Source organism: Metopolophium dirhodum, chromosome 2, assembly GCF_019925205.1.
Source record: "Metopolophium dirhodum isolate CAU chromosome 2, ASM1992520v1, whole genome shotgun sequence".
NCBI lineage: Eukaryota > Metazoa > Arthropoda > Insecta > Hemiptera > Aphididae > Metopolophium > Metopolophium dirhodum.
Window position 1 is genome coordinate 28,991,443 of NC_083561.1, and position 15,042 is coordinate 29,006,484.

At 29.0% G+C, this 15,042-nt stretch overlaps 1 protein-coding gene across 1 annotated transcript; it reads right to left on the minus strand.

The window, feature by feature from the left end:
* Positions 1–5,532: 5,532 nt before the first annotated feature.
* Positions 5,533–8,571, minus strand: LOC132939119 (small ribosomal subunit protein eS1). The gene is made up of 5 exons (XM_061006143.1): positions 8,383–8,571; positions 8,151–8,254; positions 6,070–6,392; positions 5,786–5,947; positions 5,533–5,722 (listed from the first exon to the last, which is right to left on the minus strand). Exons 1-5 carry the CDS (start codon positions 8,442–8,444, stop codon positions 5,573–5,575), a joined length of 801 nt encoding a protein of 266 aa, XP_060862126.1. The 5' UTR covers positions 8,445–8,571; the 3' UTR covers positions 5,533–5,572.
* Between the last annotated feature and the right edge of the window lie 6,471 nt (positions 8,572–15,042).

Here is a 15,042-nt window from a genome sequence, read left to right on the forward strand (position 1 = left end):
CGTCCTCTTGAGACATAACTTTAAGGACTTTCCCCCGAAAAAATGTTTCCGGATAATGAAGGTTATAAATATATAATTAGTAATATAATAATTAATAAGATACAATTGGTCTTATAATTGATTATTAAATTATAATTTAGTTTTTATCCAATCATTTTGACGAGCATTGACGCGTAATATTCGTTTTCAAAAGGTGTGCTATACATTTCTTCTATTGGCTACCTCGTAATTTTAAAACCATTACAAATCCTAAAGCAAAGAATAATTAAATATGAACTATGCTAAAAAAACTTCTCGGGGAGGGGTGGTGGGGCATATACCCATGTTTACCCAGTCTACCTCTACAGCATATTTTATCAATTCAGCTACAGGCTACGATAGTATTTACTATTTTTATGCTACACCTTTTACACTTAACTGCTACAGTAAAATTGAAAAAAACAATTAAAGTATGTGTTAAATAATAGAATAGCTAGGTATATTAATATATAAATAATATTAAATCCAATTAGCATAGTATAATATATGGTGTCCTTTACACCGCATGTTGAGGTTGGCCAATGAGAGCACCAATTATCAAGACTGGTAAAATTAGACACTACTTCTTTATAATTCTAATACTTACCATTATACTAATATAATAATAATAATTATTATTATATTTTTTAAACCTATGTGTGTTATTTGTAATAATTATTTAAATTGTAAATTGTAAAATATATGTATATTGTGAAACAGTTGTATAGGGCTCCGCCCGTTAATAAAAAATAATAAAAAAAAAAAATAATAAATATTGTATTATAATAGGTTGGTTATACATGTGTAGTCGTGTGAAGCAATTATTAAAACAAAAGAATTTGCTTATCATATAATTTTTTTTATCGAAATTGTTTATAGACTTATAATAGTTTTTATTTAATTTATTGTAACTGTTTCAATATTGCAATGATTCAATAAAGTCCCAAATATTTGCGTATTTCTAGCGTTTTTTAAGGCTTTCACATAATATTATATTGTTTGTACACTATGGAGTCAAGAGCAGTGGCCCACCGGGAATTTCCTGGTAGGCCCTATCCTGTGTTGATTTATTTTAAGGAATATTGGGATTTATTTTTAGATTAGAGTTATAGAAAACCGTATTTAATATCGGTAGATTATAGCTGTACTATATAATGTACCAATGCGGTGGTTATACGCTTTTATAGTTTTTTAAATTTTGTTTATCAATATGTGCGGTTTTTAACGCTGATTTCAAAACTGTTCGAATTTTTTTGCAGAAATCATTTTTTTGGAAGTTATAGTCATCCAAAGTTTGCGACTTTACGTTTATACGCATGGGTGCAACACTACTTTAATGCTGCGCAGAGGAACTTGTGTTTGGTGTTTTTTCGATTTTTTTGTCCGAGCGCAGCGCAGCGAGCTATACAGTGGCAACGTTAGCCGATTATGTTCTTTTTAACAGACGTGTTTAATTCCGAGGCCTACCCAAGGTAGTTTTACACAGCAAATCGAGGGATATTTTCGATTTTCTGTCCGAGCGATATTCAATTCTAAGTATTTTTTTTTTAAAAAATGCGCGTTACGAAAAAAATTTAGTTTTTGAAGTTTTTCATCAATAACTTCAAAATGAAGTTTGTTCGGGCTTTTTTTTTACATTCTTATAAAGCACCCTTAAATACACATTTTGAAAAAAAAAAATTTTAAAATCGAAAAGTTGCTAAACCAGAATTGTTCCCAAATCTGTACTAAGAGTACCTATATTACTTATTATATAGTTTTGTATTGTATCAGTGGCGTAGCCAAGGGGGGCTAAGGGGCCTATATCGAGTATAGCCGCCTCCCAATTGACTGTGTTGACCTTAAAATTTTATCAGGATTAATAAAAAATAAAAAGTGTAAATAAAAGACATATTGTATTTGTATACTTAGCCCCCTCCCATACAAAATTCCTGGCTACGCCACTGTATTGTATTATTATATCAGATTAAAATTTCGCTCGTGTCTTATTTTTTGGGGGCCCTTATTCAAATTACTTCCCGGTAAAAAAATATAAGCTTATCCGCCACTGGTCAAGAGTACAAGCCCACCATAATTTACCGTTGGCTTGAAGTATTGAACACATTAGAACAAAGGGACCCTCAACAGTTTACTATCCCACCGCCCTCGCACCTAAAGAGCAATTCAGGAAATGTAGCAGTTAGCAAACGCATTTATCTAATACCTAAAAATAAATACAGTAGCTGCTTGCCATTCGTATAATAGGTGGCCAGGTGGTTGCTCTATAGTAAAGTATAGTTAATATTCTGTGTCTACTAGGTACGATTAATGATTATAGATAAGCCATACATGTTGGGCCTAACCAGCTACCAACTTATTATTTAATTGTGCCATAAAATTGAAGGTTTAAATATTAAGGAAGAATTTACAACTTCGAGAGCGGTTACTTGCAGCAAATTGGATCTAGTTGAGATACCATGGGTGGATACTGAATAGGCTTATCAGGAAGACGAGAATTTCCCGGCGCCCTTCCTCCGTTTTAATAACTTAATCTTATTTTATAATTTATCTTAGACCTGTGAATTATGTAATAGGTAGGTAAATTAGTTTTTGTAAGAAAAACATTTTTATCATAATATACAGCGTATGCAAATTAAACACATATAGGTAGGTACTTAGGTAGGTGGTTGATTACCAGTGGCGTACGCAAGATTTTTCAATGAGGGGGAGGGGGGGGCTTGAAAATTAGTTACAATTTTATTTTTATTTTGTCCAGTCTAATAATTTCAGACGTTTATTTGAGGTACCTATTTTAAAATGTTTGTAACTTTTCAACTTTTCTGGTAGAAAAAATGCTCTGATCATAAACTTTGATGCCCCATGTATGTTTTTGGAAGTAAATTGGATCTAGTTGGCACTTTTAGGAGGTTGAAATTGAAAATACTCTGTGCTTTCTAAAATAATTGGAGAAAAAAAATTAAAATTTATTAAAATTGTTTGGTAACCAGCTTGGTTATACCGTCCTCACTTGGATTGTATATTTGATTAATTTAATTTTTTTTTCTATACATGTCAATAAAAAATTATTTATTCGGTCAAATGTTTGATTTGTATCAATTTTGAATTTGCTGAATGTTTCAATTTTTTTAAATACATTTGAGGGGTAGGTCCAATTATATTATAATAATTAAATAAGTATTAAGGTAACTAAAAAAAATTAAATTTTTCACAAAGCACATATTTTGCATATTTTCTTCCAAAGTATTGCCTTTATAATGGCATACCTATTGGCTATGGGTATTTATACCTATTGGTATTATTTAATAACCATTGGTATATATGAATGCATAATATGAGAATCCGTCCTTAAATTATTAATTATTATTTATAAAATATTATAAGATTCAAAACAATCGAAAATTCGAAACTAAACAAATAGATGTACTATGTAGATACAACTATAACATTAATTAATTAACATCACTTAAATGACCGACGAATGTTGAAATCGAAATAAACCAAGAATGATGAAAATTAAATGTTTACTTATATTTGTTCACACTATTATAGACATTAATAACATTACATTTATACACAATAGACAAAGGTACGGCATAGATTATTTAGATACCCATTACTTATGATGTGCCAATGTAAACTGTAAAAGTACAAATAGTACAATGGTCAGTGCTCAGAGATTAATGAGTATAGGAAATCCGAATAGACTATATTTATATATATATATATAGTCATTAATGATTGGTTAAACATACAATAGTACTTACGTACGTAGCTAGGTATATATAACAAAAAAATAAGATATACTTATTTGAACTAAACAAATCAATTTAATTTTTAAATATAAATAGGTAGGTACGTTATAAATAATATAAAAGATAAAAAACATTATAAATATTAAGTAGGTAACTCTATAGTTATGTTGATTGAAGAGTACTGGCATTTTATTGACTCTGGATCTGAGCTTATATCAGACTGTTCAACATATAAGTTTTGTCCAAAATCAGTGTCAGAAGTGCTATACCGGGACATTGTCTCATACTTTATGTGACTATATTGTCGTTTATAACTTTTGAAGTTGATTGTTAATGTATGCGATTGTATCTATTTGTTGCTATACCGCCATACCGCCATACACTGATTACCAAGACTAAGAACCCACCTATTAAAATCACACCATCATAATATTCCGCAACACATTAAAAAATCACTATATGGTTTGTATATTTCCAATAAAAAGTTTCTGAACTTTCCTCCCGTCAGTTGAAACAAACTATTCAAGTATACCAGGAATATTAAAATATTTGGTTCCCAAAAATTTGTTTGCAATTAAGTGTAAAAATCGGTATCGCTCTGCTGTATATAATAGGTGATACGTGTAACTTTTGTCATTGAGAACGTCCTCTAAAAAATAGGTGTAAATTTTGATTCCGAGCGGTCTGTCTATCTATATTTTTACACGTTTTACGGCAATACGATAGGCTGAATTATTTTATGACGAATGAAAATTGCATATATAGAATAATATATATATTCACTAATAATTATTATAATATTACAAGTTAAGTTGTTGTTCACCTGCAAGTCAATACTAATGTACATTAGAACAACGTGAATAGATTTATGATATAAACAGCTTGAAATAACTAATCTTAATATTTTGAAAATTCCATTGTGTTTAGGAAATAGTAATATACATATTAAGCTGGGTTACATAAAAACTGTATTAATTTAGCAACAAATAATAAATGTTTAGTGATTTTTCATACAACCTGGCATCACTGTATGTAGTGTTAATTAAGTTTCAAGTCCCTACGAACAAAATTAGTTGAATTTTAACAAAATACCATTTCTTAAGTTAAATCAATGTTACTGATCCAAAAAGTGCACATTATTATAAAATGAAAACATCCAGCAGTCTGTCCAGAATCAAAATATTGGGTACAAATAGATAGATATTTGAAATATGTAAGTTGATCAGTTGACAAGTATACGTCTGAAGAATACAATAAACTGTTGTAACAAATACTAAATTTGTGTATATAAAATAAAAATTATATATAATTGCTTAAAAAATCAGGAACTACTCCAAAATGTTTGTTGATAAACCACCAACCAATTTGGGTATTAACGATTTGTTATCAAAGTAGCAAACATTAGTAGTGCAACGAGGACTATTTTAAGGGACCTTGGTTCAAGAACTAGAAATATATTGAATTATGAGTTATAACTATTATCACAATAGCCACTAGGCTACCAATATCTGGTATATATTTATATATAATAATGCATATAATAGTATAGTATCAATTAAAATGTCAAAAATCAAATGCTTCCGAAGAGTTGTTGTTTGATGGCTAGGTTTCTCATAAGAATATACTTTGGTTTTTGTTTAATATGTAAAACACGATTAAAAAATAAATTTCTATAGTTTAGGTCACAATTGTTTTTTAGCCTTAGAAAACTCCATGTATATTTGACAATAACCCCAAAAGTTCTACAAAATAAACAAAGCAATAAAATAGAACTCAATTGTTTATTTATAAAAATCCATGGTTTAAACAGATTCTTGGACTGGTGGCTCATAACCTTCAGGCCTATCTACTTGGACACCCGTTTCTTCATCAACTACAGTGGTCACACCTTCGTCGCTGTGGAATTCCATCAGTTTACCAATATCCATACGTGGTTTCTTCAAAACTTTAACCTAAAATAATTATCAACATTAATAACGTGCAATTATTTATTATGGGTAAAATGAGGGAAGTACCTTGCGAATAAAAACATCGTGTAATGGATAGATGCTTTGGCATTTCTTTTCAATTTCCTTAGCAATTGAGTCAGGTCGGAGCTTGTTCACTACTTCTTTTAAGTCAGATTTCACAATTTCTTCGGTAATAGTTTCTACCATCTTCTTTCTTATAGCTCTGACCTAAAATAATAAATGTACATCCAATAGTAAAATATACAGCATTTTTAATTGAATGTGCTCCTGCTAATACATTTTAAATTATATTTTATTTGAAAATTATTTTTGTATAAAAAAGTTTATACCTGAGTATGTTGAGCATAACAAGTTTTTCTTGTGGATGATTGATCTTTTGATGTAAATCCAATACAAAATACACGTAATAAGTATCCATCAGTGGTCTTTACATCAACATTAGCTTCAATCAGAGTTTGCCATTTCTTTACCATTGAACGCAATTTATCAGTGGTAAGGTCCATTCCGTGGAAATTAGTCAGAACATTTCTGCCCTTAACATCTTCAGCGATCAATTTGAATTTACGGAAACTCCTTTCAGCTCCATCATCTTCTTGCAAATCGGCGAGCGAAACTTCAAACACACGGTGTTTCAGACCTTCAGATGCAATTTCTAAAGAATTTAAAATAATATTAATTAACGAGTATATATAACAATACACAAATTATTTTATTTTAAAATCACTCATTACATTAGACAATATTATTCACACAGGGCTTAAAATACACATTGTTGTATGTGTCATGCTTATCATTTATTTATTAAAACTCCAGTTATAACAGATTTTTGAAAATTAATTTTAACTAATATTATTGTTTAGGTACTGCTTGGAAGGCAGAATGAATTTATGACATAACATGTTGATACATGGTTTCAAAATACATATAAATATGCAAGTCAAAAATTAAATTTAACTTAAGTCCTGCTTGCATAACATAATTCTTAGTATTACCTAGTATAAACTACATAAAAGTTGAAATTGATTTTTGCTAATTAAGATAATAAACTAGGTATTGTAAGCACTAACACCCAGTAGACAATAAAAAAAGCCATATTAATTATTTAATAAATCATTGATTTGGGAGTTTTAGGTACCTACAACACCAAGGGAATTATATTATAAAGATTACACAATCTTCTTTCTGACTTATTTAAAAAAATAACTAAAATTTCGATTCCAGTCTATACTTACTTATTATGTTCCTAGTCATTTAATAAGTTTAAAGATGCAAGTTTTAGGTCAAGTATATTTTGGACATGGACCAATGCTATCCAAGTCCATTATAAAATGAAATAAGTATTTCAAATATATAATAATTGATTTCCAGAATAACAGTAGGCGATACAATACTTTAGCTAATTAAGTTATGATTATAGTAAAGGTATAAGTCTACTTTACTGGGTGACCTTTTTTGTTTTTAAAGGGGTGTTTTGATGAGTTAAGAACGATGGTGCAAAAATAAATATGCAGTAATTATTAGTTTAAAAGTTATAACACTTTAAAATTAGTGAACATTGTGAATATTAATAATATATGTTAAATAACTCAATATAATTCAGAAATTGGTGGCTGTAGCCTAGTAGTACTAAGCACCTTCTAGTTCTCTATGGTTCAATGCAAATTTTTACCCTGTGAGTTACTTGAGGTAGTAATCCATAACAAGTCTAGGGATATTGTTGTTTTTTTTTTGTCCGAGCGCAGTGCAGCAAATGAGTGGCCACAGACGCACCACTGTGCAACATAGTAAAGCACGTGGGAGGCCCGAGAAAAAATAGTGTTTTAACTGTAACTTTTAAACTGAACATTAATGCAAATTTATTTTTTGCACCATTGTTATTAAATCATCAAAACACCACTTATTTTAAAAGAAAATGGTCGCCCGGTAGTCTTTTTCACTTGTTAACATATTATATGAATACATTTAAGTATATTATAATATATCATTTTACTAAATTAAATAGTTAATAGACTATAATTTCTACTGTTCAAAAATAATATACAGCCCAACCTCCTTATATAACCCCATATATAAGACGGAAATATCCTTACGACAAAAATAACAACAGTCCCGTATATTTTAATCTCCTTTGTAATGGAAACATGAGTTGGTACTGAGCGATTCAGCAGTGAAGAGGTTTTACTATACTAAAATGCATTAAGTTATAGGTTAGCGTTTTTGAGTGGAGTTTGTTTTATAAAATATTTAAACAATCGACACAAGTCAAGTTATACTTTCATTGCGACTTTCAATACGCCTAACAAAGAATGGACTAATGCCTTGACGTATTTACACAGAAGTGTTGTATACAACACAACGTCGTTTTAATTTAAATCAACAGGGTCGATACAAAAATTATCAAAACACTTACTCGTTCCCTGGGTACGATTGACAAGTGTTTTGCCAACATCGCGGTTTGTGAACATGCACGGGGCACGGACATTGTACCAATCCTTACGCGTGAACGGGTCGATGCTGAAAACAATAAATACAATACCAAAATTAAAAAACGATCGGAGTCGAGAACATTCCGGGATACGATAATTTATATACACGTATGTACGCTATGGTTACGTTAATCCGAAAAACCGTGTACAACTTACATCTTCTTCTTCAAGCCTTTCTTGCCACCTTTAGACAGCCCCTTGTTCTTGCCAACAGCCATGACGATTCGGTTAGTAAATTAAACGATCCCAAACAATCCGAATAACTATTCTATACGAAATAGAAACGGGGCAGCGCACAATGATTCCAACGTGGTTTGAAAAAGATAGATATCGTCACTCAATGGCGAATAGGAAAATTGCCGACGGGTCGCTGCGCGCATGCGCGATATGATTTCATCCAAGGAGCTTGCAAATGTTTTGAGGTTACTCGGACACAACAAACGTGTGTAACGTTTACGTAAGGCGCCAAATTACGAAATTATTGAACACAAATCATATTATGAAAGGTCCATTTCAATTGCCCCCCCACTTTCGAAATTTGAACTTCTGACCACGCCAAACGTTTGTGCATCGTTTGTGCAGAAATGTGCACCAAGTCCAATCGTATGTGCACAAAAACTGAAAGCTCTATCCCTAAAACAAAATGGGAGGGCCATTGAAACGGTAGCCCCCCCCCACATTGAATATTTGGATTTTTGAATGTGCCAAACGTTTGTGCATCGTTTGTGCGGAAATGTGCACCAGGTCCCGACGTTTGTGCACAAAAACTCCCAGCGCTATCCAAAAAACAAAGTGAGGGGTATTAACAAGAGGGTCCCCCTTTTTTGCAATTTTAAATATTTGTCATATTAATAAATGTTATTTACGTACCTAATAGGTTTAATAGAATTTTACTATTGCCATGTAAAAGTCTAGAAATAGTAGGGCAGTAGCCAGTAGGTTCATAATATATTATATTTAAATATTGTATTATAATAATATGAATAATATAATTATATTATGTTTTAAATATTCCTAGGTTATTTAAAAATGAATGAAATATTAGTATTTCTAAAATACAAATACAAAAATCTTAATTTAAAATATCTAAAAACATATCTACCGCTTATAAATTATAACCACAGGTTAGCAATACTAACTTAAAAATAAAAAGTTATAAATTAGTATAATAATTGCTTAAGTCGTATACAACCGAACGCAACTTAACCTAATAACTATTAGTTGTTACATCTTATAATACGTATTTTGGGTATAACATTTAATTTTACAATGTATCCCTCGTACAGTTTTTTACTGTTACTAAAATAAACATTATTATTTATATGTAATATTATACCCACTCAGCACTCAATATTTTTATAATTGGCAAGAAAACATACATTTGCACCAATAAAAACATTATCTTTCTTGAATTACTGTTAGAAGCAATCATAATAAAATATACAGCAAGTTTATAATTTAAGTTAATTTTTTTAAAAAATATTAAAAATATTATCGATTTCTTGTGTTAAATTAACAAAATTGTTTTAATACTATATTAATTAAACAAACAAATCTGAATTCTTTCGGTACACACTATACCACTGGTCGGCAACCGGCGGCCCGCTTTAAATTCTACGACAACGACATTTAATCGAATATTATATCAAAAAAATCATATTGTATAAAATATATAATTGAACGTTTCTATCAGTCATATTTTATAATAGTAGATATACCTTGACAGTTACCGATAAGATACCTAGAGTAGATACGACGAGTGTATTTGGATTATAATATTAATTTTCTATTCTGTTCAGTAAAGTAAAACGTTGCGTTTTTCAACTACTCGCCAATCCATTTAATATTGATTATGAAGATGTTGATGTTGAGCTTCAAATGGAAATAATAGATTTGCAGTCACAAGATATCTTAAAAGACTCATTCAAAGCATTTCCTTTACTTTTTTTCGTTGAACTTCCGGCATAATTTTCAAAAATTAAAAATATAGCTGCAAAATACTTCAGTATGTTTGGATCCACTTACGTGTGTGAACAGGCCTTTTCTCATATGAAAAAATTAAAAATCCATACCGTTCACGTTTAATTAATGACCATCTCCACCATGTACTTCGAGCCAGCACAAGCAATTTTAATGTGGAAATTTAAAAAATAATAAACAATATCCAACAACCAAAATCAAATTAAGCCTAAAGCAGTTGTAATTTCCATACTTTTATATTATAATTATTATATTATTAAAAACTGTAATTTTTATGCTCTATTATTTTAATGTTTTAAACAGTTATTATTTTCTTTTTACCTTCTTCAAAAGGTTGCCGACCACTGCACTATACTATATTAATAACTATCAGGCACATCATTCGAACTTTTTTTCAGGGTGTTCTGAGTGGTTCAGATACATTTTGTACATGAACAATGCCACAACAGACTGTTTTTTTCATAAGCTAAAGTGATTACTTAGATAAATAATTTAATTTATTTTAACACAACATAGGTAGAGTAGCACTGCACGTACTATGGTTTTAAATTTATATTCTAAGTTATAAATTGATATTATATAATATGAACTTTTGATTAATTAACAATGTTTAAATAATACTACCTATATGGCTATATAATTTTTTCTTTCATATAAATAAGGAAATATTTTAACACAGACGTTTAACGACTACATTAACAATGAAGTACAATTTTTACAATTTTATTTTAAATATTACTACTGTTAATGTACATTTTGAAAACAGTTAACAAATTAGTAATAACAATGGTTATGATTTATTAACGTAATTTCAAATTAACTCTGTGAATACCTAATTTATCCAAAAGGTATTATTTGTTGACTATAATAAACAAAAAATCAAATAAATAAATGTAAGTCTTGTAAATATATTATAACTTGTAAGTGTAACATAAGTCGTAAATGTATCCATAAATAATACACTTTATATTATATTATTAAAAATTAAATTATTATTGAAATCTATAATCTATTAGAATGTTAGTTTAACAATTAATATAATACTTACTAGAAAAACTTTTTAAGAGTATTCAAATACAGATACCTGTTTTGAAAAGTATGTAAAATACGCGTATTCAAGTGATTAAAAAGTATTTGAATACTTTTGCTCAAGTAGGTACTTAATGAGAATTTATCATAGCTGATCTGAGTTCCAAAAATTGAACTTTAGATTTATAGTTTTTTTAAAAATACTTGAAATCCTAACTTCATCAATATTAGTCTTATCGACTTGAAGTCTTTAAGATACAACGCAGTAAAGCCTTTTAAATTGTATGATATGTTTTTCAAATTCGTATTATATCGAAAACGTAAATCATTCAATATTGGTCGTATCGATTTAAAGTATTCAAGATTCAACGCAGCCCAGCCTTGAAATCAAATTTATATTCTCAAAAAAGTATCGAAATTAAGATTGACAAAAGAAAATTTCCCGCCAAATTAATTTTTGAATAATTTAAATTTTGAACACATTTTTGAATTTATCATGTTTTAAAAAACTAAAAAACCCAACCAACTGTACCAACATTCCCTACTAATTATACGAATGGCAATACCAATATAAAAATTAATTTATGTAGGTATTCTATGAAAAATATCTATTTCCATATTCAAATATTATAGAATAATTCAAAAAAACTTCAAATCAATATTTAATATTCAATATTTATAAATGCATTTGCAAAAATTTTTGAAAAAAGTTTACAGAAGAAAAATACATTTCAAAGTTCAAACTAAAATGCCCAGAATATTAAACAGAAAAAACTATTTAAAATATTTATTTCATTAAAGATAAGGATTATTCAAGGGTACCCGATAGTCAATGTTTAAAAAATTTGGCTAGAGGTTAAATCATTAATAAAAAAAATTGTAGGAGGGCGATGGCGCCCTCAGGCAAATGCATTTTAGAAAACAAAAAAAAATTTTGAATACATTTTACAGAACAAAAATACATTTCAAAGTTCAAACTAAAATGCCCAGAATATTAAACAGAAAAAACTATTTAAAATATTTATTTCCTTAAACAAGAGGTACCAGATTGCGAATGTTTAAAATATTTGGCTAGAGGTTAAATCCTAAAAAAAAAATTGAAGGAGACTGTTGGCGCCCGCAGGCAAATGCTTAAGGAAACCAAAAAAAAATATTGAATAAATTTAACTGTATGATTACACATTACAAAGTACAAACTAAAATGCCCAGATTCTTAAACAGAAAAAACTATTTAAAATATTTAGTTCATTAAAGTTAAGGATTATACAAGGGTACTCGATAGTCAATGTTTAAAATATTTGACTAGAGGTTAAATCCTAAAAAGAAAAATGAAGGAGGGTGTAGGCGCCCGCAGGCAAATGCATTTTAGAAAAAAATAAAAAACTTGGCAAAATTTTTACAGAAGAAAAATACATTTCAAGTTCAAACTAAAATGCCCAGATTCTTAAACAGAAAAAACTTTTTAAAATATTTAGTTCATTAAAGAATGATTATTTACAGGCACCAAGTTATCAATTTTCACGTAAATACTAAATATTCAAGTAGAGTTACATTAAAAAAAAAAATATGAAGGAGGGTGTTGGTACCAGCAGGCAAATGCATTTAAGAAAACAAAAAAAAAATTGAATAAATTTATCTGTATGATTACACATTACAAAGTACAAACTAAAATGCCCAGATTCTTAAGCAAAAAAAACTGTTTAAAATATTTAGTTCATTAATGAATTATAATTCATGGGGCACCAAGTTATCAATTTTCAAGTCAATACAAAATATTCAACTAGAGTTACAGTACTAAAAAAAAAAAATTGAAGGGAGGTGTTGGCGCCCGCAGGCAAATTGATTTTAGAAAACAAAAAAAAAATTTGGAAAAAAATTTAGAAAAAACTATTCAAAATATTTAGTTTATTAAAGAATGATTATTCATGGGGCACCAAGTTATCAATTTTCAAGTCAATACAAAATATTCAACTAGAGTTACAGTATTAAAAAAAAAAAATTGAAGGGAGGGGTTGGCGCCCGCAGGCAAATAGATTTTAGAAAACAAAAAAGAAATTTGGAAAAAAATTTACAGTAGAAACACACAACGAAGTTCAAACTAAAATGTCCCGAAACTTAAACAGAAAAAACTATTCAAAATATTTAGTTTATTAAAGAATGATTATTCATGGGGGACCATGTTATCAATTTTCAAGTCAATACAAAATATTCAACTAGAGTTACAGTACTAAAAAAAAAAAATTGAAGGGAGGTGATGGCGCCCGCAGGCAAATAGATTTTAAAAAACAAAAAAGAAATTTGGAAAAAAATTTACAGTAGAAACACACAACGAAGTTCAAACTAAAATGTCCCGAAACTTAAACAGAAAAAACTCTTCAAAATATTTAGTTCATTAAAGAATGATTATTCATGGGGCTCCAAGTTATCAATTTTCAAGTCAATACAAAATATTCAATTAGAGTTACAGTACTAAAAAAAAAAAAATGAAGGGAGGTGGTGGCGCCCGCAGGCAAATAGATTTTAAAAAACAAAAAAGAAATTTGGAAAAAAATTAATTTACAGTAGAAACACACAACGAAGTTCAAACTAAAATGTCCCGAAACTTAAACAGAAAAAACTATTCAAAATATTTAGTTTATTAAAGAATGATTATTCATGGGGGACCATGTTATCAATTTTCAAGTCAATACAAAATATTCAACTAGAGTTACAGTACTAAAAAAAAAAAATTGAAGGGAAGGGTTGGCGCCCGCAGGCAAATAGATATTAGAAAACAAAAAAGAAATTTGGAAAAAAATTTACAGTAGAAACACACAACGAAGTTCAAACTAAAATGTCCCAAAACTTAAACAGAAAAAACTATTCAAAATATTTAGTTCATTAAAGAATGATTATTCATGGGGCTCCAAGTTATCAATTTTCAAGTCAATACAAAATATTCAATTAGAGTTACAGTACTAAAAAAAAAAAAATGAAGGGAGGTGGTGGCGCCCGCAGGCAAATAGATTTTAAAAAACAAAAAAGAAATTTGGAAAAAAATTAATTTACAGTAGAAACACACAACGAAGTTCAAACTAAAATGTCCCGAAACTTAAACAGAAAAAACTATTCAAAATATTTAGTTTATTAAAGAATGATTATTCATGGGGGACCATGTTATCAATTTTCAAGTCAATACAAAATATTCAACTAGAGTTACAGTACTAAAAAAAAAAAATTGAAGGGAAGGGTTGGCGCCCGCAGGCAAATAGATATTAGAAAACAAAAAAGAAATTTGGAAAAAAATTTACAGTAGAAACACACAACGAAGTTCAAACTAAAATGTCCCAAAACTTAAACAGAAAAAACTATTCAAAATATTTAGTTTATTAAAGAATGATTATTCATGGGGCTCCAAGTTATCAATTTTCAAGTGAATACAAAATATTCAACTAGAGTTACAGTACTAAAAAAAAAAAATTGAAGGGAGGTGATGGCGCCCGCAGGCAAATAGATTTTAAAAAACAAAAAAGAAATTTGGAAAAAAATTTACAGTAGAAACACACAACGAAGTTCAAACTAAAATGTCCCGAAACATAAACAGAAAAAACTATTCAAAATATTTAGTTCATTTAAGAATGATTATTCATGGGGCACCACCAAGTTATCAATTTTCAAGTCAATACAAAATATTAAACTAGACTTACAGTATTAAAAAAAAAAATTGAAGGGAGGTGTTGGCGCCCGCAGGCAAATAGATTTAAAAAAACAAAAACAAAATTTGGAAAAAAATTTAGAAAAAACTATTCAAAATATTTAGTTCATTAA

What these genes read in the sequence shown, in the direction of transcription:
- LOC132939119 (XM_061006143.1), bottom strand. Translation starts at nt 8,444, where the DNA reads ATGGCTGTTGGCAAGAACAAGGGGCTGTCTAAAGGTGGCAAGAAAGGC. An exon ending in AAAGGCTTGAAGAAGAAGAT is followed by an intron (nt 8,255 to 8,382) that starts GTAAGTTGTACA and finishes TATTGTTTTCAG; the next exon opens with CATCGACCCGTTCACGCGTA. An exon ending in ACGATGTTTTTATTCGCAAG is followed by an intron (nt 5,723 to 5,785) that starts GTACTTCCCTCA and finishes TAATTATTTTAG; the next exon opens with GTTAAAGTTTTGAAGAAACC.